Source organism: Mastomys coucha, unplaced genomic scaffold (assembly GCF_008632895.1).
Source record: "Mastomys coucha isolate ucsf_1 unplaced genomic scaffold, UCSF_Mcou_1 pScaffold2, whole genome shotgun sequence".
Classification (NCBI taxonomy): Eukaryota; Metazoa; Chordata; class Mammalia; order Rodentia; family Muridae; genus Mastomys; species Mastomys coucha.
The window spans coordinates 1,464,865-1,491,905 of record NW_022196902.1 but is presented as its reverse complement, the minus strand read 5'-3'; the positions used below and the strand labels follow the sequence as shown (position 1 = coordinate 1,491,905).

Here is a 27,041-nt window from a genome sequence, read left to right as displayed (position 1 = left end):
CCCCTTTAGTCCTGGGGATCAAACTCAGGTCATCAGGCTCGGCAGTGAGTCCCTGCTCCTTCGGGGCCATCTCATCAGTCCATGAAGGCACACATTCTCAGCAATCCTAAGAGTGAAAATGAGCATGCTCGTGTCTGAGATGAGCACCACAGTTGGAACTTTCTAGAATAGTTTGAGGAAGCTGTAACGTCTGCCACCTTTTGTCAGGAGAAGTGAGAGCTTTCTAAGTCCCTGTCTGCTCACATAACTGCTTAAAGTTGTATCCTACCTGTTCTGATATACTAAGGGGAGAGAATGGATCCTTCAGTCACCAACTGGTTACTGTCACCCACAAGAATGTTGAATGTTTCCCTCCTGTTTGCATTCCAGGTGTACATTTTTGTATACTACGCACACCTTACAGTGAGCTGGGAGCAGTATAATTACTAGAGTCTGCCATGAACCAAATGCCAGAAGGCACCTACACCACCCACAGAAAGATTCCTGGCATGGGGATGGAGGCGGGGCTCGTTTGCACATGGCGATGTGAGCTGTCATGCCATGATTGGCAGGGGTGAGAAAAGGCATACTTTTCTCTTTTGAGTTGTATTATTATTTCCTTGACTGAGACATATCTCCACTTTGAATCATAACTGTGGGAAAGCCCACACCCATCTCACGCCAACATATGTAAATTCCATTTCTCCCAAGACCGCCAGCTATGAGAGGATGCAACCGCCGATATTATGAAAGTAGCCGAGCTGAAATGTTTGCTCTCCTTCGTTCAGTCACTTGAGCCATCCAAGTGACACACTTGACAGAGTAGAAGGAGAAACTTATCCCTCCAACATGGAGCCGTTTGCAAGGGAAGCTGAGTTTTGGAGCAAGCTAATGGTAAGTGGGAAGAAGCATTTAATATCAAGGACATCCTGCTGAGCACTTTCCTTGTGGCTTTTTATAAAATGAAGATGAAAGGGGAATTTATAATCAAAAGATTGTGGTCTTGCTCATTAGTTCTAAGTGAAGCGTGCCTTGTAGATACCAAATGCTGTTAGTGATAAATGGCTGTGAATGAAATGTTTGGTGTGGGCTTGTTTTTTTTTTCTCTAATGTTATTGATGAACCATACTCAACAGTCTGCTGGCATGCAAGATAGTGTGACCTGAGCAGCGAGGGGGCTTTGCTGACGGACAGACACACTGAAGAGGTGCATGAGTTTTGTGTTTCAAGTGAGGTGTTCTCCGAACTCTGTCAGATTGTGGTTTTCCAGCGAAAGGGGAATCTCATAACTATTGCCTTGTAAAAAGACTTTATCTTTACACATGTGCAGAGGTGTGTGTATACAGTTGTGTCTGTGTGTGAGATGATGCAACCAGAGGGGTTCAATAAAGGGGCACACTAATATCTGAGACTAACTTTCATGATTTGGTGTTGGACAGAGTCAGACCTACTGCTCACCCTCGCTGTTGCTAAGAGCTGTGCGTTTGGTTGGGATGAACTGGCAGTGTTCACAGGGTGGCAAAAATGTCTAGCCCTGAGGAAACCCTGCTGGTCACCCCACTTGACAGTTGAACAAACTTAAGTCCCCCTTACTCAAGCTATCTATAGTGAGCTACACACTCCCAAATCACACCTGCCTAGACTGGCAAGTCTTCTTTTCGTCATTTTTGTCCCAATGTCTCATACCATAGATTTCCATCTTCTCTTCGCCTTCCCAGTGTGAATTCAAACTTCACAGGAGAAAGAAAAGAGGATTGAAAGATGTATGACATCCTTAGACTGACATAAAGCACTACTTTCTGGGGACAACAAGGTGATCTGTCTAGCAAAAGGACCTGTGCTACCTTCTTTTACAACAAGCGATTGTTGATTCCAAGTGCAGTGTAAAACCCTGATTTCAGATGTGGCCTCATCGCACTCACTAAAAGCTGGCCACTCTCTTTAGTGTCTTATGTTTTAATGCTGCACCTAATCTGAGAATCCAGATTGTGTGATACTTCGGGAGGAATATAAAGAAAACCAATTTATTTTCTAAGGGTGTAAATTAAAAGATACAATTTTTTAAGCCAGCATTAAATTTTCTTTAAAAAATGTTATTTATTTATTTATTTATTTACATACAACATAACATGATTCCTTATGGCATTTCCACAGGGAGTTCCCACAGGCTCACTCTGCTCTCCCCCATCTCACTGCCCCTCCTCCAGCTGCCCCCAGCACTCCCCTTTCTGCTATGTGTGTGTTCTGTGGCCTCCCTTCCCCTCTTCTTTACAGCCTCTTTCCCCTCACAAGGACCCCTTCTGGGTTTTGTGAATTCTGATTGCCTTCATTTCCATATAAATACACATCTACGAAAACTTAGAAGTGACCATCTGCATATGAGAGAGAAGAAGAGGCATTTGGCTTTCTAAATCCAGATCCCCTCACCTAGTCTAATCTGGTTCCATCCACTTTCCTGATAATTTCATAATCTTATTTTTGTAATGTCCAAATAAGCAGAGACTGCGCCAGTAGCCAAACACAGCACAAACATCGGCCCTTGTTTGCCCAACTCCTTTGGTCACTTGTCTACCGAGCACATCTGGGAATTCCGTGTTTATGTGCTTATAATCCATTCATTTATTTTTTTCATGTAATCATTTTTATTAAGCTCACCTTTACAGACTCTAATGCTAGCAAGGGCTTTCTCCTACATGTACCCTGGTGGAGAGGAGAATACGTCTTCCAAAGGACTGGGAACTGAGGCAGGAGCAGGCTCTGTTTGTCTCCCAGTCTTCAGAGAGTTTATAGTCCTGGCCCATGCTCAAATTCAGGGAATGCACAAAGGACCAAGAAGCCTATATAGGTCCTTCCCACTCAGCACCCAGTCCCCTCCCTCCAAAGGGCTCACCAATAAGATAACCACCCAAAAGAACTATACAAGCTATGAAGGAAACCTCTACCACACAATTCCGGCCAGCCTGTTGTTCTCTTGATATGAGAAGTGCCATACTGAAGAGTCTCTCTTCGAGATATCAAATTGTAGTGGCAAGGTAGATCCAGGGGCAGCAAAGAGTATCTCCAATGGACTAAAATCCATTATGAGCCAGTGAGCTGCTCGGGAACCTGAGAATGCACAGAAAGGGATTTTGAACAGATTACTGTTATTTGCCTAGTGCCTGTCTACTGTAATTAATGCACCTCACCTCTCTTGTGGTCAGCTGGTTGTTATCATCACCATATAGATGGTGAGGCATAAAAATTTAATAAAAGGCTTGACACTCCCTTGGAAAGCAGGTTGGAAGGGAAACAGAAGCCTCTGCCACTCAGATCTGCCCAGGTCATACAGAACGTCGGCCACCGGATACTATTTTCCAGTTTTCTCTGCCAACCATGAGGGTTTTGTCAGTTTCGGCCACACTTACTACTGGGACCTTTTTTTGCTTCTTGGACACACCTGGGATTTTGTATGTCCTCACCTCTGCAGAAGACTTCTGTAACTTAGAAAATCAATTCTGTGCTAGGCATGACTAGAAAATGATCATGTCCAAGAATATATCAGCTCCCAGGAATTCAAATCTGAGAGCCTGTCTCCAAGTACAATTTCAAGTCACCAAGGACCATTGGTAGACCAGATCTCTGCCCTGATCGTACATTAGCAGTAGCAATTCAGTAGCACATAGAGAGCAATCGCCTCAGTGAGCATGACCATCAATGAGCATGGAGCAGCAGTGGATATGACATCCTTGCGCGTGTATTTTGAAAAATAGTAACTAGCTCCATGGCCCCATATGACCATGCTTACCTGGAATCGACAAACCATTTTTGTTACCCAATCGTGAAATCCTTCCCTCTCTATCTCTGTTTTGAATCTACTTTTTCCACAGAGAACACAGAAGAAGAAGGACTCCTGAAGGTCAAAATATAATTGAGAGATGAGATATACGTGCATGAAACACTTAGAGATCAAACTCACATGTAATTGAGTGGCAGATGGCACAGTATAGAAATTAAACGGGATAGTGAGCTGGTGTCAGCGGCATCAGTGGAACCTACAAGAATCACAGGAGGCTACAAGGAAAAAGAAAGTTGGCAGAGAATGAGGGATAAGGTGTGATAGGGAGAGTCCAGGAGGTCAGGGATAGCATTTACATACATGTGCTTGATCATAGGACAATGCTGTGTCATCGGCAGGAAGTGGGTGTGAGGGACTCGAGAAAGATAAAGTTGAGCTGATCTTAGACATGCCTGAAGGCCAAGGAGGGAGTTTTGACTTTGTAGGAAATGAAAGCTGTGAGAGGTGTCAGGCTCCTCTCATGGCTTGAAGGAAGCAGCGTTTAAATGACGTCAGTCTGGCAAGATAGATTACATTGAAGGTTCTAGACACCAGTCTATAAGCTCTTGTTACAGGAGCTATCCAGGTCTGGAGCTTGTTTCTAAGAAATATAAAACACAACTTGGGGGCTGGTGAGATGGCTCAGCGGGTAAGAGCACCGACTGCTCTTCCGAAGGTCATGAGTTCAAATCCCAGCAACCACATGGTGGCTCACAACCACCCATAATTAGATCTGACGCCCTCTTCTGGTGTGTCTGAAGACAGCTACAGTGTACTTACATATAATAAATAAATAAATCTTTAAAAAAAAAAGAAAGAAAAAAACAAAAAACGGAAAAAAAGAGAATGTTAAAAAAAAAAAAACACAACTTGACCAACGGAGTCCTGTAGGATACAAACCCATCAGCCAGCAAATGATGAATACCTAGCAATATTTAAGCCGACCTCTCCTTAGGTCCACTCCGAGTGCCTGGGATCCATTTTTTCCAACTTCATTCACTGCTCTTTGAGGTAACTGGGACTTTTCTAGAAAATTCTCCATGAATCAGCAACCCCTACACTACAGCCAAAATTTATCTAGTAGATGACACTTCTGTCATCTGAAAGCTGCTCCCCCAAAATTCTCTTTCTTTCTAAGGAATCAGGAGATGCTGTGGTCCATTTTCTGATTCCTGCTTCTGAGTCTCTGGTGGGCGTGGAATGTGCTTTTTCCATTTTCCACCCCATCTCAGCCTCTAGCTAGTGTCTCTCTCTTCCACTTTATCCACACTGGCTTATCTGCCCTCTGATAGTATGAAACAACAAACTTTAGTTCTAGAGAAGTGATTTTTTTTTTTCTTAAACATATTCTACTTAATTGTGTTAATGGAGGCGGGGGGGCTATCTCTTGGCAACAAGAAAAAGGACTACACACAAAGTTTGCTTGAAAATTGGAAAGTGGAAAGAAGTTATCATTTGGGTCCACAAGTAAAGAAACTCCAGGAGTTACATGCTTGCAAGACAGTGCTCTGACAGGTTGGGAATTTTGAACTACAAAAGGCAAAAACTACAAAGTGTTTCAAACTACAGGAGTGTTTCATCTGACTTGTAGTGTGCGTGGGGCGGTGGTTGGTTGTTTTGGGTTTTTTTTGCTTTGCTTTTTGAGACAAGTCTATGTAACCCTGGCTGTCCTGAAACTTACTATGTAGACCAAGCTGGCCTCTGCCTCCCAAGTAGTAAGATATCTGTTTTCATAATCATTGTATTGTAAGCATGTTTCAGACACACATTAAATCCAGAAGACTTCGTGTAACAATCTAGAGAAAGAGTTTCCTTGAAAAACAATCAAAGGACAAGAGCCACCTATGGTGGCAAAGGCCTGTGACCAGTCCCAGTCCTGAGAGTCAGGAAGGTCGTGTTGTGTTCAAGGCTAGCCTCAGTTACATGGTGAGTTTGAGGCAAGCCTGTGCACATGACAGGCTACATGACTACCAGGTGACAGAGGTGGGGGTTGTACAGGCTATGTGTGCTAGGACATGCAGGCCCCAAGCAAAGAAGGAACAGTCCTCCTCCTACGGGTCTCAGGACAAGATTTTCAGGGTTTGGAGGCACCTCAACCTCACTCTTGCTCTGGACTGGCTCCCCAAGTCAAAATGGCTTTCCAGCACCACACACACCCCTTTTGCTTTATATAGGAAAGATGTCGTCACAGCCTCTATGTTGAGAATGGTTTGGTATTGAACCAGAAACTGATTGGCAGTAATTTTTGCAATGCTACTTATCTGCCGTTTTAGAAATTGGATTAAGCAGGGCGCCTGGGACGGGGTGCAGAATAGGGCTCCAATAGCCAGTATGGGGCCAAGGAGAGGAGGAAGCCAATCTACCAGAGGGTTTGAGGACCATGGGGTAGGTGACTTGGATGCATAGCGTGCCTAGAGGTCTTGCTGGAGAGCTTTGAGCATTTTGTATGTTTTGTTCCACCAGCCCGGATTCCTTGGCACAGAAACCGCATTCCTCCCCCAACACAATGCAATCCCTCAGCAGCTAATAAGTCTTGAGTCTGCCGGTTTTGTAGAACAGCCCCCACTAAGGAGGTCATCTGTGACTGGAGGGACTCATGACTGTCTCCCCAAGTCACCTGGCTTTGGCCCCACAGATTATGTCCTTCTAGCATAGGGGGCTCTGAAATTGAACTGAGGTTCTCCTCTTTGGCAGCACTTACCCACTGAGCCATCTCATCAGGCAAGGTTTGGTGGTGGTGGTGGTGGTGCTGCTGCTGCTGCTGCTGCTGCTGCTGCTGATGATGATGATGATGATGATGATGATGATGATGATGATGATGATGATGATGATGATGATGATGATGATGGTGATGATGATGGAGGTAGTGATTGGTGATGATGGTGGTTTTGAGACAGCCTCATATGTCCCAGACTGGCCTAGAACTTGCTATGTAGCTCAAGATGACCTAAAATTCTACCTCCCCCCAGCCAAATGTTGAGATCACAGACATGTTCATTCAGGGTGGGGAAGCAAGCCACAAGCTTCATGTTTGCTTGCAGAGCACTCTACAGTCTGAGCTCTAGCCCAGGATTTGGTTCTTAAGATAATGTTGAGACAGGGTCTCACTCCATAGTCCTGACTGGCCTCAGAGTCACACTGATCCCCCTGCCTCAGCCTCCAAGTCTGAGACTAGGCCGGGTCACTACATCCAGCCTGTTGTAAGTTCTGAATTCTTCTTTGGTGGGTGCTGTAGCTGTTCATTGAATCCAAACTTTGGGAAATGGAGGAAGAAAAATAGCATGGGCTGGAAGATGCTTATTAGGATGCTTGCGGGCAGAAGTCCAGGGGCGGAGCATCCAGCACAATGATGCTTCTCTCCTGTGGCCCTTGCTGGTACTGTGTCTTCTATTCCTGTGCTCACCATTTAACAATGCCAACAACATGCTCTGTGACTCCTTCGTCCTCTTAATGATAATTTGTTTACCGAGAGCGTGGCCTTTGGGGATGTGCCCGTTGGGGCACATTTTAAGCGTTTATATTAGAAATGTCCCCATTTTCTAGCTTTGTTCGTGCAGACTCCTTGTGCGTTTCTCTTCTTGTCCCCTTTCCTCTCCTAGCCTTGCTTTATTTCTTTGGGGCTCCGGCTTGAGCTGCTGATTGAGTCAGTCTCTGTCTGGAATATGTTAAAGTGACATTGCTGTTGGGGGAAGCTCCAAGTGGCGGTGTGATCTCTGCCAGCTCCTGGGGCCAGCAGGAGGGGGCCGCCATCCTCCTGCATAGTATTATTGATGTGACCTCTGCTGTGTTCCTGTCCAGTGTGATTCTGGCTGCCAGTCAGAAGACACCTGCTGAAGTCCTTGCGTGGGCCAAGACACAGTGATTGGTATAGCTCTGGTAACAGGAAGGGCAGCCTCTTGGCTCTACTTCAGTAGTGACATTAATGGAAGTCACAATTTTTTACTGAGTGACTTTTAATACAGAACTCATGCATGCTAGCATTTCCACTTTTGTGTAGTAATAGTCAACCTAGCCTTGCAATGATAATGGAAGATGGGGGTTTTATGGCTTGCTTTTTGTTTTGATGTTTTTATTGTTCTCTCTCTCTCTCTCTCTCTCTCTCTCTCTCTCTCTCTCTCTCTCTCTGTCTGATTTGGTTTTGCAGCACGCTTAGAAGCTAAACAGGAAAGAGGCATCTCTATGATCTTTCAAATACAGACAAGCTTTCAAATGGATGTTTTAATTTTAAAACCCATGCTCACTCTCCTTTTACTCCTCCACTCTAGTTTTCACTGTATTCCTACACATTGTGGTGCTAACCTATGGTGGCTGCAGATCTGCCCGCCATAAATGCATCAGAGAACTGTGGCTAAGCTTGCCCTGTGCAAAGCTCGCCCTGTGCATTCCACCTTATCTGTGTCATCCAAATCCTCCTTGGAAAACCAGCAGGTGCCCTGCAGTCTGGGAGGCTTGGCAGAGGCAAAAAGAAGCAGATCAGAAGTAAGGATTAGCAGGAAAAGAGACATGGAAGCTCCGCGCCGGTGAAGAACAGCTGACACCTCACGCTGTAGATTCTCAGGATGAGAAACTCAGACTTCCAGAGCCAAGTGTGGAAATGGTAGATGCCTGTAAGTCCAGCACTTGAGAGACTGGGGCAGGAGGATCACAGGTTTGAAACCAGCCTGCTGCTATACAGCAAGGCCCTGACTCAAACACGAATTTCCAGTAAAGGAAATATGAGAAAAAACAGAAATGACAGCAATTAATAAGATCTAATTTTAAAACGAGATAAGTGTTTGTCAGGCAAGTGTGAAGACTAGAGTTCAGAACCCACATAAGAGCCGGGTATTGTGGCTATAAAGTATGATATATATTCTAGTGGTCAAAGGCAGAAACAGGAGATCCCAGGAGCATAGCTGAGATAATGGTATTAGTGAGCTCTGTGTTCAACTGAGAGACCCTGCTGAGATGAAGGAAATGGAAAGTGACCAAGGGAAAACTCCTGACATCAACCTTAGACCTCCAAATATGCTCATATACGTGCAAACACACCTGCACACATCCCCCATACATACATACAAACATACATGCACATATCACACACATGCAAACGGACCTGCCCACATCACACACACATGCACATACCACACACACACACAAACAAACATACATGTATGCATATATATACACATATGCAATCATACCTACACACATCACACATACATACAAACATATATGCACGTGTCACACACATGCAAGCACACATGCACACATCACACACATATATAATCACACATGCAGACATATATATATACACACCTATATATATAATACCTATATATATGTATAAATATATGTGTGTGTATATATATATACTTGCAAATATACCTGCACACATCATACACACACATGCAAACATATACGGACACATGATACTCATACACACACACATGCATGCATTCAAGCAAACAAAAGGAAAAAGAGAAATGAGAAATTTAAGACTTGAATGGTAGCTTCCCTTGCAAACATGAGGACCTGAGCTCACTCCTCCAGAACCCAGATAAAAACAGCCTAGCCTGATGGTGTGTGCTTAGAATGCCAGCACTCGGCAAACAGAGAGGTATGCCTCTGCAGCTCACTGCCCAGCCAGCCTAACCATCTCAGGGAGTCTCAGGCCAAGGAGAGACCTTATCTCCCAAACTAAGCTGGACGACAACTGAAGAACGGCAGCCCAGGTTGTCCTCCGGCTTCCCTATTGTGCACACACATATGCACATTCATCTGCATGCTGCTGCCACTGCACACACGGGAACCCATACACACAGAGATGAGGCCTGTATTGTCACTGCCCTTGAAACCTTTGAAATAAAGTCAGAAGGAGAGAAAGATAGTAGCTAAGTATGCGGGGAATCCCAGGGAGTTACAAATCATATTTGTGATTCCAGCTCTTGGGAGTCTGAGGCAGGAGGATTACCATGAGTTTAAAGCCAGTCTTGACTACATATTGAGTTCCAGAAGAACCTGAGCTGTAGAACAAGACTCTGTCTCAACATCTTCCCCCTCCAAAAAAAAACCTAACTGAACAGTAAGAGATGCTTCAAAAGCCCGGGTGTAGACAGGTCTAAGTGGCTCCACCAAGCCTCTTCCAGCTTCAGCTCCCTGTGTCTGGCTGCTGGATGTTCCCTGTAAGCAAGCCGCTTCATTATGAGAGTGGAGACAGCTCAGGGCAGAGCTAGGGACAGCACGGAGCCTCTTCCACAGCTGTGCTTTCTCCTGCTTCTTCCTGGCTTCTCCTTCCCTTCCTTTCTACATCTCTGCCACCACCCTGAGTGTGGCTGGTGACAAATAATGAGAGGAAGGCACGGGGAGAGCATGTGTGGGATTGTTTTGACAATAATAAATTTGGCAGGTGATTTTTACACGTACAGAGTCATCTTTTCATAACTGAGATCAGGAACTGTATTCCTCCCAGGAGGGAAAAAAAAACCCACTTATATGGACGTGTTTATGTTTGGGAATAATAATATTTGTCCATGTGAAAATATGTGTGATTCGTTTCTGTCATGCCATATGGCTTATTGCTATTCATAATCCAAACAGTAGCAGCTGCTGCAGAATGTGAGAGTTTTCACGGAGTAAAAAAAAATAAAACCGGGCTAACTAGTGCATGCTACTGCATGCTATTGTGGGCTAGCTATTTCCTTGCTAGAACTGTACGTTCAGATAGCTTCCATTCACAACTAGGCTCTTCATTAACTTCTCAAAAACTGACTTTTCTATCCACTCTCACTCTGTCTAATAGAGAGCCTCTCATTCAGCTGTATCCCTTCTTAGCTGGTTCTCCTTCTACTCTGGAACCAGAAACATGCTCTACTCAAAGCTGTTGGCAGATGAAGGTCTCAGTTTGGATTTTGTTGACTGATGACAACTGCCAGAAAAAATTACGGCAAATGTCTGACCTGTCTTGCGAGCTCCCCACCATGGCCTCCTCCGTGGCTGAACCACATTGTGTGTTTATGGTTAATCAGACATGTGGGGACAGTGAGGTAGCCAGTGATTACCACCACCACCACCATCAACCCCGGCCCCACTTGCCAAGACTCTGACATAATGGAAAATGCGGGATAACGCCTTTTCCTGGCCATTTAAGTGTGGTTTGCCGAAACCCTCGAGATTAAGAAGGAAGCAATTTGTGGGATACATGCTGGACTCTATCGTAGAAATTGCTACAATCAACAACATAAAACAGACCAAGTTTCACAAGAAAGAAATATCTGCAGGGCTTGTTTAAGCCTCTAAAAAATAACCTTGAGTACCCCTAAAAGCTGAGGGTTTTTTTTTTAATAGTTTTTATGCTGACTCTATATTTAGACCAAAAGCTCTGAGGCTTGTAGCCCAAGTGAGAGTACTACGTAAAATCACCCTGATTTTCCATTTCAGATGGATTTTTTTTCTAATGATAACGAGCCTTCACACGACAGGTCACCATTCTCAAGTTGCTTTCATGTATATTATAAGTGATTGACTTTTTCCCAGGACGAGCAGTCAGGTGACCCAAATCAATGGAGAGCCGTGAGCGGGGAATGGGAGAATCTCTGTGCCTTACTGCTTTGTTCTGGTCGCCTCACAGCAGGTGTCCCTAATTTCCAACTTCCATCAGTCTTCTTCTTAGAGCCATTTGTCTTCTTCGGTGTTTATTGGTTGATCCTCTAAGTAGCTGCTGCTTTTATCAGAAGTTATAATAGGGTCATTTTTCAATGTCCTTGGCCTCACTCGGCAACAAGAGAGCAAATATAGACTCCCATGGGACAGGTCCCTACACTGAACCTGTAAGCACATTCTTCCAGCACAGAGTGACACAGGTACTCTGCCATCCATGGGAAGAGGCATTGACATGGACTTCAGTGTGCCCCTGCTGTCTGTTTCCCATCAGCCTTTGCCTGCAGGAAAGATGGTGTAATTGTTTCATAGGCTGCTTTTCCCCAAAAGGAATCCATGACATCATTCCCAATTCACATTTTGTATTCACAGTCTCTCTCTCTCTCTCTCTCTCTCTCTCTCTCTCTCTCTCTCTCTCTCTCTCTCTCTGTATGTGTGTATGTGTATGTGTGTATGTATGTATGTATATGTGTGTGTTTTCTCATGTCTATGCCTCTTTAATCATAAGCAGCTTGATTGAGACCACATGGTAACTGTCCCTAGATCCCCATGGTGTGACTGTAGGGACACATATACGCATATACCTTCTTAACAGTTCACACACACCTTAAGTCCCCACTGCTTGTGTATTATTACCTCTCCCTGTCCCCAGACAAACCTTCCTCTGTATGTGCTACCCTGACAACTCCCCAGTCCTGAGAGCGGCTAGTGATCACCTGCTGAGCAGGAACTAGCACCACCTGCCTCAGTCTGGTGACCTGGGTTCCCTGCTTGAGCACACACTGGGAACGAGGCTGCCTCTGTATTGTCCCCCGGGAGGAGTGGTCTGCTCAAATACAACTGCCCCAGCACGCCCCCTGGTGGTGATGCTGAGCAAGTGTGGCCTTCTGTCTCTCAGGACCTCAAGGTTCCTTCCATGACAATGAGCAATAGGCTTTTATGGCTTCCAAGAAACCTAGACACTTGCTCATTTGTAGACCCCTTTTTTCTATAATATACACATATGTACGTATATACATATATTATATGTATATAATATATATATACAATTATGTTAGTGTCAAAACAAAATTTTACACTAGGTGTTGTCTTTAATGCTGTAATGTGAACACCTTTTCATGGTCCTCTAAAACATTGTGGGGCTTTAGCACTGAGCTCAGCAGAGCACCCTAAAGGTAATTTGACTCCTCTCAGAAACACCTCTTTCACATTACATCACTGGTCCTCAAACTTCAGGTTTTGTAAACTACGCTTACAGATTTTAAATTTGTTTGTTTGTTTGTTTTTTCACTTACTTACAATGCTGAGACTAAAGCCCAGAATGTCACCAATGCTATCCAAGAGTGTTACCATTGAATTTCACCTTAAAGTCTAAACATTTGGGGGCTGGTGAGATGGCTCAGCGGTCAAGAGCACTGACTGCACTTTCGGAGATCCTGAGTTCAAGTCCCAGCAACCACATGGTGGCTCACAACCATCTGTAATGAGATCTAATGCCCTCTTCTGGTGTGTCTGAAGACACAGTGTACTTACATATAATAAATAAATAAATCTAAAAAAAAAAAAGCCTAAACATTCATAGACTTCATTTTTGCCTCTCCTAGAGTTCACCAGGTGACTTTAAAGTATTCTACTTCAAAGTTGGGATAACTATTTTTTTGTTAAGTTTGTTACCAGAGTAAGACTAATATCAGCTGCCATAAGTTGAAAACCCCAATCAATACAAATTTAAAGTAAACCTATGTCTATGTTTTCCTACTTGTGTTCATTTGTGGTCTACCTAACTGGAGTGTCTCTCCCCTGTGCCCAGTCTGTTTGTTGTTAGAGACTGGATCTACCCCTGCCTCAAAGCAGTCCATCCTGGCTAGAGATGTTAATTTACTCAAAGTCTGTCCCTGGCAGCCACCTCTGTCTGAAACAGAAGAACCATCCAGACCTGTCCAACTGGACTACACCTGGGCAGACCAGATTCCCATGGAGGCCACAATTCTGGCTCCACCATTTCCCAACAGGACTGTCCTTCCCAAAGTTCCCTGTGCAGATGGAAACATCTCATCTCCTCACTGGTCAGTCTGGGACCCACTACATGTCCCTAGAGCAGTGGTTCTCAACCTGTGGATCTCGACACACACACAAGGGTCTGAATGTTAAGGGTCTGATATCTGAATATCCTGTGTACCAGATACTTAGCCATTCCCATTCATAGCAGTAGCAAAATTAATGCTAGGAAATAGCAAAGAAATCATTTTATGGTTGAGGGGGTCACCACAACATGAGGAGAACTAAATTGTTCCTTTTCTACAGTTTTAATTTATTTAAATTTCAACTCTAGCATATAGTCAGTAGTTAGCATGTCACACAGAGCATCCTACATGCTAGATTTAAAAAAAAAAAAAAAAAAAACTCATTACATTCTTCCCAGGTTCGAGATCTCTGTCCCAGGGCTAGTGAGGGCTCAGTGGGCAAAGATACTTGCCAAGCAAGCCTGGTGGCCTGAATTCAATCCCCAGAACCCATATAAAGGGGAAGGAAAGAACCAATCTCACAAAACTGTTCTGTGATAGCCATGCACTTACACACACTAATCATACACGCATACACACAAACAAACAACTGTTGTTGTTGATGATGGTGATTGTGGTAGTGTTCTCCTGCTTTCTCTCAGATTTATCATGCCAGAGTCAAGTGTATTTGTGAAATGGCAGTACTTTAGCAGTTTTTAGTTACACCATAGATTAAAAGAGGGCTCTGCAAGGAAGTTTGCTAAGAGGAAGCAGGGACAGAATAAAGAGCCATCTATGCACAGAAGAACCCTGTAGAGCTGTGCATGGCTAGGAAGCAAAGGTAATTCCTTCTTGATTTTCTTTTTTTATTATTTATCCTATTTTGTGTCCATAAGTATTCACCTGTGTGTGTGTGGGTGAGAGTGTATGTATTACGTGTGTGTGTGTGTGTATGTGTATATTACATGTGTGTCTGATGTTCACAGAGACCAGAAGAAGATGTCAGATCTCCTAGGACTGAAGTTACAGGCTGTAACTTGTGAGTTGCCACGTGGGTACTGGGAACTGAACCCAGGTGATCTGTGATAAGTTATTTCTCCACCAGTGAAATGGGCAAGTTCAAGCCAGATTAATATAGAGAAGGTTTATTGGGAAGTTGCTCTTGAGCTGCTGAGTTCACTGGCCCCAAGAAAGGAGGCCAGGGAAGTAGCCATGGGCAGGAAGACAGTGGGGAGGGGAAAGAGAAAGAGGCAAAGAAATCGTGCACAGGGAAAGAGGGGAAAGGGGAGAAGAAGAGGAGAGACCAAAATGTCTGTATTTTATAGGGAAGAGACTCTGGGGCACTGCAGCCCAGCCCCTGGGCTGGAAAGTTCAGGGTTGGGCGCAGGGTATGCCAGGGAGGGACTGAGGGATGCTGGGAGAACCTGGAGACCAGGTCTGCTTTGGTATGTAGAGTATGCACCTCAGCCCCTTGTCCCAGAGGCTGAAAGCAAACCATCTGCCAAGCACCCAGTGCTCTTAGCCATTAAGCCACCTCTCAGCACCCATCTTGGTTTTCATTACATAATACTCAGAACTCTAACTATGTATTAACATTTTATTTCCTAAATATACTTCTCTTCGTTCCACTCAAAACAACTTTGTCAATGACAACTAAAGGTTTGGCTTCAGAGTAAGCATAGTGTTCATGGTTTGTCAATAGCCTACTCGACCCAGAAACTGCATCTTAAACGGTAGCTTTAGCTGTTTCTGGGTCCCAGTCTTCACGTTCAGCCTGTAAGCCAACAATGTTGAATTAGTTTCTCCGGTAAACCTCCGTACTCTCTTATGTGTGTCATGAATCCTCAAGTGCCCATGGCTGCACTTAAGTAGAGCTTTTAGGGTCACAATAACGTGCTCACACCGTCATCACTGTGGCACAGCCCCAACTGACAGCCAAGCCTTCTCCCTACCTGGCCTTCTCGCTGGTATCCTGCTGCCTCTGGGGAATTAAGTGTGCAGAGACAATGACGTATCTGTAACTCGTGGGACAGCACAGCAAAGTTGATTCTCTCGACCACTCATGGTATCTACTTGCTGATTTTAGATCAGGAAACTGATCCAACATTGGCATTACTGTAACGAAACCTAATGGAGGTGGCTTTCTATAAAAAAATGGGTTTATTTTATTATTTCAGTTTGGGGGGGGCATACGAATTAAAGTGCGCATCTGTAATGTTGGGGATCAAAACAAAGGCATTACACATGCTAGGCAGCCACTCCACCTCCGATCTACAGACCTAACTTTAAAGGACTCATGTGCTTACGGTCTTATTGCTAGAAGACTCCCAAAAGAGCACACAGCACGTCACATGGCAAAAGAGAGGAAGCATGGGCGTGTGCGTGCGTGCGTGCATGCGTGCATGCGTGCGTGCGTGAGTCCGTGCATCTTCTTTGCGCTTATAAAGCCACCAAGATTCAACTGTAAAACATCGTGGTCGGAGTAAGCTTCTAGCCTTGTAAAACTATTAATCCAGGAATTTGGTTTGATGAATATTAGGGGACCACATTCAAACCATAGCTGCTAGCCAACACATTAGCTCAGGACTTTCCAAAACACTTTCCCACAGACAAAAGGGAGGGCAAGCACTTAATCCTTCTTCTTCTGTCGGTTCTGTGGGGTGGACATACTGAGCAGAACTGGTACCAGCCACTCCTCACTACTCAGCTAAAAGCCTTCTGGATGGCAGGAGTCAGGTGTGTGCGAGGGGCAGACAGTACAGTACAGTGAACCCTGAGGGGTCTAGATGGTGGTGTTTGTAAGTGACAGCCCTCTAACGGGTTAAGACATTTAGAAACATTGGGTCTTTTCTTGGCAGTGGAAATCATCGTCACTGACATAATTCTAATAAGCTGTGACATCCTTAGTGACTTGAATTTGACTTGAACTTCCCTTCATCCAAAAAACAATAAGTAAGATGGGTAATTTTAGCTTTTTCTTGTTTAGTGGACTGGAGAAAATGTCTTTTCTAGAACCATTTAGTTCTTTCTTTCTGAACTACCTCACTGCGTCAACCAATTGCTACCAAGTATGATTTCTTTTTTGTGTTTTTTTATTATTATTATTATTTTCCTACTAGATAGAATCCAGAGCTTTGTACATCCTAGGCTAGCATTCTACCACTGAGCTACATAAAGAGATCAAGGCCAGCCTAGGCTACATGAGATCCTGTCTCAAAATAATAACAATAAAATAGTAATAATAATAATAATAATAATAATAATAATAATAATAGTACATTTTACGACCAGGAGTATAGCTCATTGCATGCATAAGCACGGGAGCAGCAAGGTCCAATCCCCAGTGTCACAAAAACATTAATTTTAACAGAGCTACCGGATGCCTTTTCTCTACTACATGGAAACTCACTGAACGCAGCTGATAAATAAATAATAAATCCTAAATAGCGAATCATTGGCAGTAATACTAAGATGTGGCCATTTTTGGTGAGACTTTTTACTTGCTGTGTTTGAAGAAAAGGGAGCCTTTTCCAGCTGAGCATGAAGCGGGGAGCAGTCTTCAGTAGGCCTCCGTTCCATTTCCACTGTAACGAATGTGCAAATGAGAGTCGCCCTCACCCCAAAGCAGAAACTCTTCAGGGAGCCGGCCTCACTAATGTGTGTGTTGATATACATGCCTGTTGCCCATTAATACTAATAGAAACTAATGCAGAGATATACATCACCTGAATTTTGATTTGCTGTGAATCAAATGTCAGACGATTCAAGATGAACTCACAAGGTGCATTTTTCTGGGGAGCTGTTGCTTAATATGCCTCTGTCTCATGGCCAAATTCCTCTCCTGTGACTGAAATATTAATGAGAAACTGCGGTTTCTTGCTCCTAACTTACACACACACACACACACACACAGAGAGAGAGAGAGAGAGAGAGAGAGAGAGAGAGAGAGAGAGAGAGAGAGAGAGAGAGCATCATCAGAGATCACTGGGCCTAGGGAAATTTTGAGTTTACATTAAATAAAATAAAAAGAGAATAGACAGAAACCAGAAACTCAGAGACATTTCCCTTGGTTTGTCTAAATTAAGTATACAACTGTTCTTGAATCCTGCAAGAAGTATTAAATCATGTAGGCTATCCACAGACTTTCCACATCCTTACCCCCTACTTTGGGCTTACTGACGGTCACTGTGCCAGGCACCTGACCTTGACATATTAAAGGCCTCCAGAAGCCATTTTTGCCTGGAGCCTCGTGTAGTCCTAGAGACAGCTGTGTTATTATACCTATCAGAGTGGTGAAGATGCCTCCCTTCTCATCTCATGTAACTTCCACTCCTCCTCCTCTTCCTCTTCCTCTTCTTCTCCTCCTCCTCTTCCTCCTCTTCCTCCTTCTGCTCCTCCTCTCTGATTCCTTCTTTTATTTGGATTCTGATCACAATAACTGCTTTTGGAAGCTGCTTTTGTTTTTATCCTACATATACAGGAAAAGGAAATGGTAACTGTAAGATTTCACACATGTGGGGGCTGGAGAGATGGCTCAGTGGTTAAGAGCACTGACTGCTCTTCCAGAGGTCCTGAGTTCAATTCCCAGCAACCACATGGTGGCCCACAACCATCTGTAATGGGTTCTGATGACCTCTTCTGGTCAGCTACAGTGTACTCACAAAAGTAAAATAAATATGCTTTTTAAAAAAAATTTTAACAATTCACACATGTGCACACACACACACACTCACACTTGTACCTCAAAAATAAGTATAAGACAGAAAGAAAAATTAAGATCACTGCAAATCTACTCTATATGAGTCAGGGGGATGACTCAGTGAACCAAAGTGCTTGCTAGGCAAGCATGGGGAATGGAGTTGGAACTCCCAAGCACCACATAATGTCTGGTGGGTGGGGTGCCAGAACTCTGGAGAAGGGGAGAGATCTCCAGAGCAAGCTAGCTACCTACAGTAACCCAACCAAGGAGATGTGGATTCTAGTGGAAGACTGCATCTCAACATGTATGGTGAAAGCAAACACCCATACACATGCACATACAAAAAAATATCCTATATAATACTCATGTATGTATGTTAAAGGATATGTTAGAGTTATAAATTTAGCACTAAAAGAAAGCCTTGCATGGGCCAGTGAGGTGACTCACTGGTAAAAGGGGCTTGCTGCAGAAGCTTGGCAACATGAGTTCAAAAGACGGGAGGAAAAAATGGACTTCACACAGTTGTCCCTGATCTCCATACATGTCACAGCATGCACACCCGCTTACACACATTATGTGTGAACAGGGAGAATGGAAGGAAGGAAGGAAGGAAAGAAGGAAAGAAGAAAAGAAGGAGGGAGGGAGAGAGGGAGGAAGGAAGAAAGGAAGGAAGGAAGGAAGGAAGGAAGGAAGGAAGGGAGGAAGGAAGTTCTAATAGGATTCATTGCTATGTATGGTGATGTCGCTCCATCCAAAGGCTACTTTTGTCACCCTGACCAAGCCTGTACCCAGTGCACTTCTTATGAGACTAATTTGAAATGCTTTACAAACAGTATCATTGTTTCAACATCAGTGGGCCCTTGGTCTCTCTTTGTCTCAGGCAGTAGGGGACTAGTTCGAGACAGCTGTTGACCGGGTTTTAAACCCAGCCCATCTCATTCCCAAAAGCATGTGGGTGAATGGATGAAGCCTTGGTGAATGTGGGAGTCAGCAAAGACCTTTCAGACTCAATTTGGCCATGATAACTGCCTGAACTCCAGGGAATATTAGGGTTAAATTAAGCTCTCATTGATAATAGTTAAAGCTTGATAAAAGGAACAAATACTGATTTAATAGAATAGACTCTTAAATCTTACTCTAAGTTGAGACATTATTTTAAAAAAAAATGTTAGTCTTTACATCCTATTTATTAAGATAGATTACTCTGTAGTTAAAAGTTCTTGCTGGAGATATAGCTTAGCTGGTCTTGAGTGCTTGCCTAAAAAGCACAGAACCTGGGTTCCATTCCCAGCATGGCTATGGTGGTACACACCTGTGACCAGAGCACTTGAAAGGTAGAGGCAGAAAAATTGGGATTTCAAAGCCATCTTCAGGTACTTATGAATTTGGAGGCCAGCCTCAGCTACTAGAGTCACTTGTTCAAAGGGGGGGTGAGGAAGGGAGGGGAGGGGAGGGAGAGGAGAAGAGGGGAAGAGAGAAAGGGGGCGGGAGGTGCCTTTAAATAGAACAAATCACTGAGCTTAGGCAACCACATTGAGAGTTGCCTCTTCTCCACACTGGAGGAAAATGGATGGCTTTGGACCCAGAGCTGCTTCTATTCATCACCCTAGTGCACCATCTCATGAGAAGGAAGAGAACTGAAACTGTGCCACCAGGTACAGAAACAATTGCATACTTCATTCACTTGCTGTTTTATTCTTTTCTCCATTTGCCTTGGGCCTCATGCTGTGCATAAGCACAAATGCCAAAAGGATGCGTGTCTGTGCTCTTCAGAGGTCCCCTGCATGGCTAAAAGAAAACTTTGCAAAAGTCCTAGCTGCTTATATATTGGGATAGCCCTGTGAGTTATCTCACACAGACCTAGATCACATAAGGCCCCAGAAGTTTTCAAGTAGCTAGCCTGGGCTTGTAGCACATGAGGGAAACCTAGACGCGCTCTCCCATGCTTATGTTGCTCTTAGAGACTTCTGCAGTGGAATAGTGCAATGCAAGTGGCTGGTGACAGCTGCCATCTGTTGTGATTGCCACCACACTACTGAACATGTCACGCTCAGCTGTCATCTTGATGGCACCACCCGAATTCCTTCTCTGGGGCAGTCTGTGGTGGGGAAGAGGAGCTAGAAGCACTGTCCTCAAGTGGCTTTGCTGCGTCACTGTCAGCTGCTGGGAAGTAGGTCTCAGACACACCTGAATGGGGCTGAGGAATGTCCCCTCTCATCCCTCAGAGAGAATGTTCCTCTAACCAGTGAACCAACCATAACACTAGAAGTAGCTTTAGTAGCCCGGAGGGCATCATGGGTGGCTCGAGGGCTCTGGAATAGAGAGGCTATGCCAAGGAATTGGGAGTTTAGGACCAGCTGAAGAATACAGAGCTCTCCCTTGCCTGGAGCCTCGGGACGAGAGGTCCTCCTCAGGACCGGGAGGAGTAGAGCACAGAATGAACCTGAAGGTGAGAGCTATCCTCAGGTGACAGGTCCAGCCATAAGGCAAGCCGACACTGATACCTTGGAGGAGCAATGTTAGGATAAGCAGGGTTTGCTGATTCTATATTGACAAAGAATTAGGCTTCACACAGCCTTCGTGGAGAAAAGATAAGTCTGTCATTGCTTTTTATCAATCCAGAATGTTTGAGACAAATTCAAAGCAACATCTTGGATGCAAACCCTGACCTTATTGACGTGTTCTCTCTGTACCATTGACTCATTCCTTTGTATAGCAAAACCATGTGGGTTCATATGAACGTGTGCACATCCATACAGTTTTGCTACAAAAACATGTAGATATCTGATTATGGGTGATGTAATATAATATTATCCTATTAAATGTATATAATAAATAATATAATATTATTATATTAAATGTATGTGTGGAGGACTATTTTAAAGTATGTGGTGTATTTATGTGTGTGTTGGTAGGAGATAAGACTAGAAAAAGGATCATGAGAGAAGAGGAAGAACTCTTCAGAGAGGTGGGAAAGAGAGAAAATGGGTTATGTATACAGGAAAAGCAGAAAGGGAGACTCTGAGCCAGAAAGCAAACAAGGTTGGTTGGAGGAATGAAGTCTAAAGGGGGGTGTGCCGAAAATAAGGCTAATGATACAGCTGTGTGAAGAGACTATGTTAAAAGCCTTTGTGTGCTGACTTCAGAAATTAAATAAGTAGAAAACTTTAAATGTGGACACACACAGAGGGGGAGGGAACGGAGAGGAGATGGGGAGGGAGGGAGGGGGAAGAAGAGGGAGGGGGAGATTGAGAGAGAAAAAGGTAGAGATGGAGAGAGGGAGGGGAGGGGAGAGGGAGAGGTGAGGAGGGGGAGGGGGAGAGGGAGAGGGAGAGAAGACGTCTCTTATATCTATATAACCACCAGAGTTTGAATTTCTATGAATATATGAGCCCCAGGGTTTCAGAGAGGGAACTGTGTTTGGAGTATGTAGTTCCTTGTTGCCACATTTTAACCTCAGATTTAAAAAAAAAAAGACTTACTTATTCATTTATTTATGTGCGTGTGCATGTATGCCTGCATGAGTTTGTGTGCACCACAAGTGTGCAGAGGCCCTCAGAGGTCAGAGGGCATCGGATCCCCTGGGGCTGGAGTTCCAGTTGTGAGCCACAGAGCAGTGCATTCTTGAGGACTGCGCTGTCTCCTTAGCCCGCTCACAGATTCCTAGGAGACAGGAGTTGCCCTTTTTTGTTTCTTCTTAGACAAACTACATTTTTAGAGCTTTCCCCAGTGTTTTGAAGCACCACAGTTAGGTTGACTGAAATAAAGGTGTTAGTGAGTTTTTCTGGCCTAGTGCAGGGGGAGGAAAGAGCCCCACAAAACTATCAACTCATAAAAACACATTCCATAATAAAGGGTTACTTTTTAAAAAGAAAGTGATAAAAACAAAACACTGCTTATATTTTATCTGTATCCAGGAAATTAGGTTTTCACATTCATTTATTTTGTCTGGCATGGGTTGGGGGCGCACGTACGCCACAGCAGATGTATGGGGGCGCACGTACGACACAGCAGATGTATGGGGGTGCACGTACGCCACAGCAGATGTATGGGGGGCCAAGGACAGCTTGCTGGACTTGGTTCTCCCCTTCCGCTGTGCAGGTCCTGAGATTGAACTTGAGTGGTCAGGCTTGGCAGCGAGTGCCTTCTGGCTGGCCCTAGGCAAATTAATATTAAGGGAAGGTTTTATATTTCAGTATCTTTTAGTGGTATTGTCCTTTCTTTTTAAAACGTTATCATTTTTACATAATAATAGGTTCCGTTGTGACATTTGCATATGTGTATATAATCTATTTTTAATCACATTTACCCCCAGTACCCTCTCATTTTCTCTCTCTGATTCCCTTCCCAGAGACAGGAATCATCTTACAGACTGGGGCAGGGAGTGGATGAGTTATACATTTGGCCAACACTTCACAATTGTAGAAATTAATGGTACAAAGATTGACCCCCAAGTATTTACAGGAGCCCTTACAGCCTATGGTATGCATTGTGGACCTCACAGCAGCAAGCAGAGGCCCTTGAAAGGAACATGGGAACATGGATGAAGATACTGCCAGATATGTCATGCTTTCCACCTGCTGCTCATGCGCATCTCAAGTGTGCATGCGTGTGTGTGTGTGTGTGTGTGTGTGTGTGTGTGTGTGTCTTTCTGCAGTTGTTTGGGAGCTTTCTAAGCTTCAGCCTCCAGCTATCAGAGGACTACAAATGCTGATTCAGAGTAAAACAGATTTTCCTTGAAACTCTTTAAGATACTTTAGAGACACAAGAGGACATAAGAGTCTCAGGTTCCCCTATGGGTCTTCTGAGAGCAATGAACCCTCTCCGCAAGAGAGAGACCATATAGAAACCCACCATTGAAGTTAGACACGCTGTTCTAGGGGATTCTGTCCACGAGTCCCAGATGAAACTCTCTGTTCTTGGCCTTTAGAGGATAAATCCAAAAATATTAATAGCAGAAATCAACTCTCAAGAGTGAAATTCATTTCTGTTCCTATAACTCAGTTGTTCTATTTGGATATAATTGCTACAGAACCCTGAAATTCCCCAGCCAAAGGTGTCGGGGAGGGGGGTTGGGAGGCATGTGTGTGTGAGCATGTTCAGAGAGGTTAGGGGGGGATAAGATGATGTTCATCCACCTAGGTTTTAAGCACTGTTCAACAGCCCCATTATAATCAACCAACTGGCCCTCCTGAGACAGGAATTACATTGAAGTCAGGGTTAGTCCCAGGATCTCGCCATTTTCATTTGTCTACTCACATCCCAGAATCTAGCTTTCTTCTGAAAATCCACTCTCATCCTCTGCAACACTAAACTTTCAAGCCACTGTCAAGGCCCAGCTCTAAAGAATCTCCAGCTGGCATCTTAACTTTCTAGTTAATTCTGTGCTGCCCCCTCCCTCTCCCGTTCCCTCCCCCTACCTTACTCTTTTGATTTACTCAGATAGTAAGCCATCATGCTTGAAAACCTAATGTTTCCTGGTCTGTTTATAGCTCTGTTTTGACGCTTGCGATAGCCTGATCCCAAGGGGAAGGGGTGGAGATGGTGAATAGAAGGGAGTGTGTGTGTGTGTCATTAGCCAGCGCAGGAAAACCACCCTGGCTCAGAAAGCCAAACGGTGGCAGGTTCTGTTTTTTACGTGATTACCTTTGTGACAGTTCTGTCACTCCACACCAACTGCAACATGTCCTGGCTAGCTTTCTCTCTGACAGGGGTATCCATGGCTTCTGACTCTGGGCTGAACTGCTTCTGATGTTTGCTGTTGATAATTGTTAGAAGCTGATGGCACCGCATTTAAAACGTGAAGTTAAAAAAAAAAGAAAGAAACAGAAATTTTCATACCATGCATTGGCATATCCTTCCATATATGTACCGCCCTCCCTTTGAATGTTAATATATAAAGTTAAGTGATAAATTAAGTTTAGCAAAAACTGGTCTCAGTTTTTGGGCTCTGGAATAAATATCACTTGGATATGGGCCTTGAACTCATCACTTTTCAGTTACATGGCCATAGGTAGAGTACTTCATCTCTCTGGGCTCAATTCTCTAGGATTAATGATAACATACACTAAAGAAGAGTTCTAGCAGCAAACTGTGGCAATCTACAGAACATGCTCAGTGGGGTTTTTGTTGTTGTTTTCTGTTGTTGTTGTTGTCTGTTTGTTTGTTTGGGGTGTTTTTTGTTTTGGGGGAATTTTTATTTTTTATTTTGGTTTTTTGTTGTTGTTTGGTTTTTGTTTTTGTTTTTGCTGATTCAAAATGCCTTTGCTATTATGAGCATCTTTGCTCACCAATGATTTGACAACTCTATTGCCTTGCAAGATCTATCTCCAGCAATACTGAGGCCTAATTCAACAGGCTCCTAAAATATACCAAGATGTATGTTTGGGATTTTTCTCAGCCCTGAGAGAGTAGTGGATGAGCACATAGAGAGAGAGAGAGAACAACTGTCCTATGACCATGGTGCTTGACCCAACAGGTAGGATTTCCAGCCTCCACCATGAACAGCATCCCTTTGGTACTTAGTGCAGCCTAAAGGCTCCAAATGTTTCTAACAGGGAGACAAAGAAAGCAAACATGCTCTGGTTGCACCTACCTGCACATCAAGCCCTGGTGCCTCCATATCCTGGCCCATGTTCATCACAGAGACTCAGAAAGATTGGTCCCACAACAAACCATTCCAAAGAGTTAGGAGATCAGAAAGATGCCTGGGTCCCATGGGGATTCTGTTGAGTTGTGTCCTCAAAAGATTCTGTTGAAAACCCTGAGGAGTCCTGCCACCAGCAGGGCAGGCTCCCTGATATTTCTGCCAGCCTCAAAGTAGCTTTGAGCCTAAAACTGTGTCTTATCAAGTAGCCAGCAGGAAGCCCCGTCAATGCATTGCCCTGGCCAATGTGTGCAAAACATGGTTTCTTGAGAAATGCATTAAAATCTCAAAATAGATATCACACAGAGGCAGAGGTTCTAAACAAAGTGATATGTGTCTGTTTAAAATAAGGATAAATAGGCGTCTGCAACTTGATTCCGTAAAAGCTAACATCAAGGCTAGGAATCTAACTCACTGCTGCTAGAGTACCTGCTCGGCATGCATGAAGCATTACCCCACTACCAAGGGGAAAAATCTAGCCCATATTCAGGGTGCTTATATCTTGGTGGTCTAGAGAGAAGAGCAGTCTTCACAAAGACACAAAAACACTTTACACCTTGAGTGAAGATGTAAACCTGGCTTTCCTGTGACATTTAAAGGCTGATGCAGCATCTAACACGTTGGACTAAGAACACCTATTTAAAAAGACTTTTCCTAGCAGATCTTCAACCGGTAATCTCTTCCAATATGTAACTGCAGACAGTAACTTTCCAGGATGCAGGAGGCATGGGGGAGTCTGTGCATTAATTTCCAGGCTCCTTGTACCACTTTTTAGCTAGCTTTTGTTTTGGTTTGGTTTTCCTTCCTACCACTTTGTTTTCTTTTGAAAAAAAATGCCCAAGTTTCTGTTTACTTGTCCTCCTCTGCTTCCTTGTGTTTGTGCAGATTAGGCCTGTAGTATTTATTCATTTTGGTTATGCTTTATTATTATAAGACTCGTGGCTAGAGAGGAGAAAATGCCAATGAGGTATATTGGATTACTTATAGCATCAAGTGACATTGTTATTATAATACTAGGAACAAAAACAGAAAAACAGTGGGCTGGAGTCAGAACATATGGCTTCCAGAAAGCTCATTATTGCCTTGGGATGGTCCTATTAGGTGACCACATTGGGCTGGATCAGCACTGGACAGGGAAGGTAGGAACCCCCTATAAAGGGAAACAGGTCAAGATATTGGACCCCGTGTCAGCCTTGGGGCCAACCCCGGAAATCAGCCTTTCTCCATGATCTGGCTCTGCTCCCCATGATCTGACTTGTCTCTCTCATGAAAACAGTCATGGCTTCTCCCAGGCTGGGATGAGAGCATAGTGAAATAAAAGAAGTCCTGTGTTGGAAAGCATTTATCTAGGAGGTACCCTCAGCTTTGTACCAGAACTCCACAGCCAGGCCATTGTATGCTTGGGCTGCCTTACTTAACCCTTATGAGCCTTGTCCATAACACAGTGATAGTAAATAATGCCAGCATAGGATATTTAAATCTAGGCATAGGATATAGAAGATGACTCAGAGGGCAAAAGGCACTAGCCCCTAAGCCTGATGTTCCGGCCCCCACACCCACGTAATAGAATGAGAACCAATTCCCATGGCACACACATATTTCCCTGCACACGATAAAAAGAAAAGTCTAGGCAGGCATAAGACTGTTATTTTGGTAAGTTTTAAGGGCTCACTGCATAACCCTCAATAACTGAGGGTCATTCCCTGAAGCAAGCAACTTTATCATTTTTCATCCTTATACAGTAGCCTATGATAAAATCTTGTCTTTCCAAGATCAGCCAAAATGAGCTGGAGGGTCCAAACACAGGTCTGTGGAGCATGCCGGCTGGCGTGGAGCATGCCAGCTGCCAGCCCTTGGGCCTGCCCTTAGCCTGTTTGGCTCAGGAAACAGCTAGGCAGGCCCAGCACGCTGAGATGCCTGCAGGGCAGCCTTAAGAACGGCCAGCCCCAAGAAAACCAACAAAGGTCTAGTGCACTCACTGCTCTGAAGACCTCTGTTCCCAGGCCACCCCGCACCCCCAAGGCCCTGATTTGCAAGGCAGATTTGGGGCTGAGAGCAGCAGAGCCTCTGTCAAGAGGCCACAGCAAACACTCTGCTTAAAAGTCAAGCACTTTTGAAAACATCTGCTTGAAACTGTATGCCGTGATTAAGATGAAAAACAAACTCAGCTGCCAAGCAACCGTGGAAGAAGGATGAGGAGAAAAGAACCAGTGGGAAGTGGAGAGTTACCACGTGACCACAGATGGTCCTGGTGAGGCCCCA

The 27,041-nt window shown here is 44.2% G+C and overlaps 1 protein-coding gene across 1 annotated transcript in view; it reads left to right on the top strand.

The window, feature by feature from the left end:
- Positions 1–519: 519 nt before the first annotated feature.
- The window catches only part of Sash1 (SAM and SH3 domain containing 1), a 314,087-nt gene continuing 287,565 nt past the window's right edge, over positions 520–27,041 (top strand). The window contains exon 1 of the mRNA XM_031380357.1: positions 520–873. Coding sequence (XP_031236217.1) covers positions 829–873 — 45 coding nt within the window. The 5' untranslated portion in view covers positions 520–828. The remainder of the gene's footprint in view (positions 874–27,041) is intronic.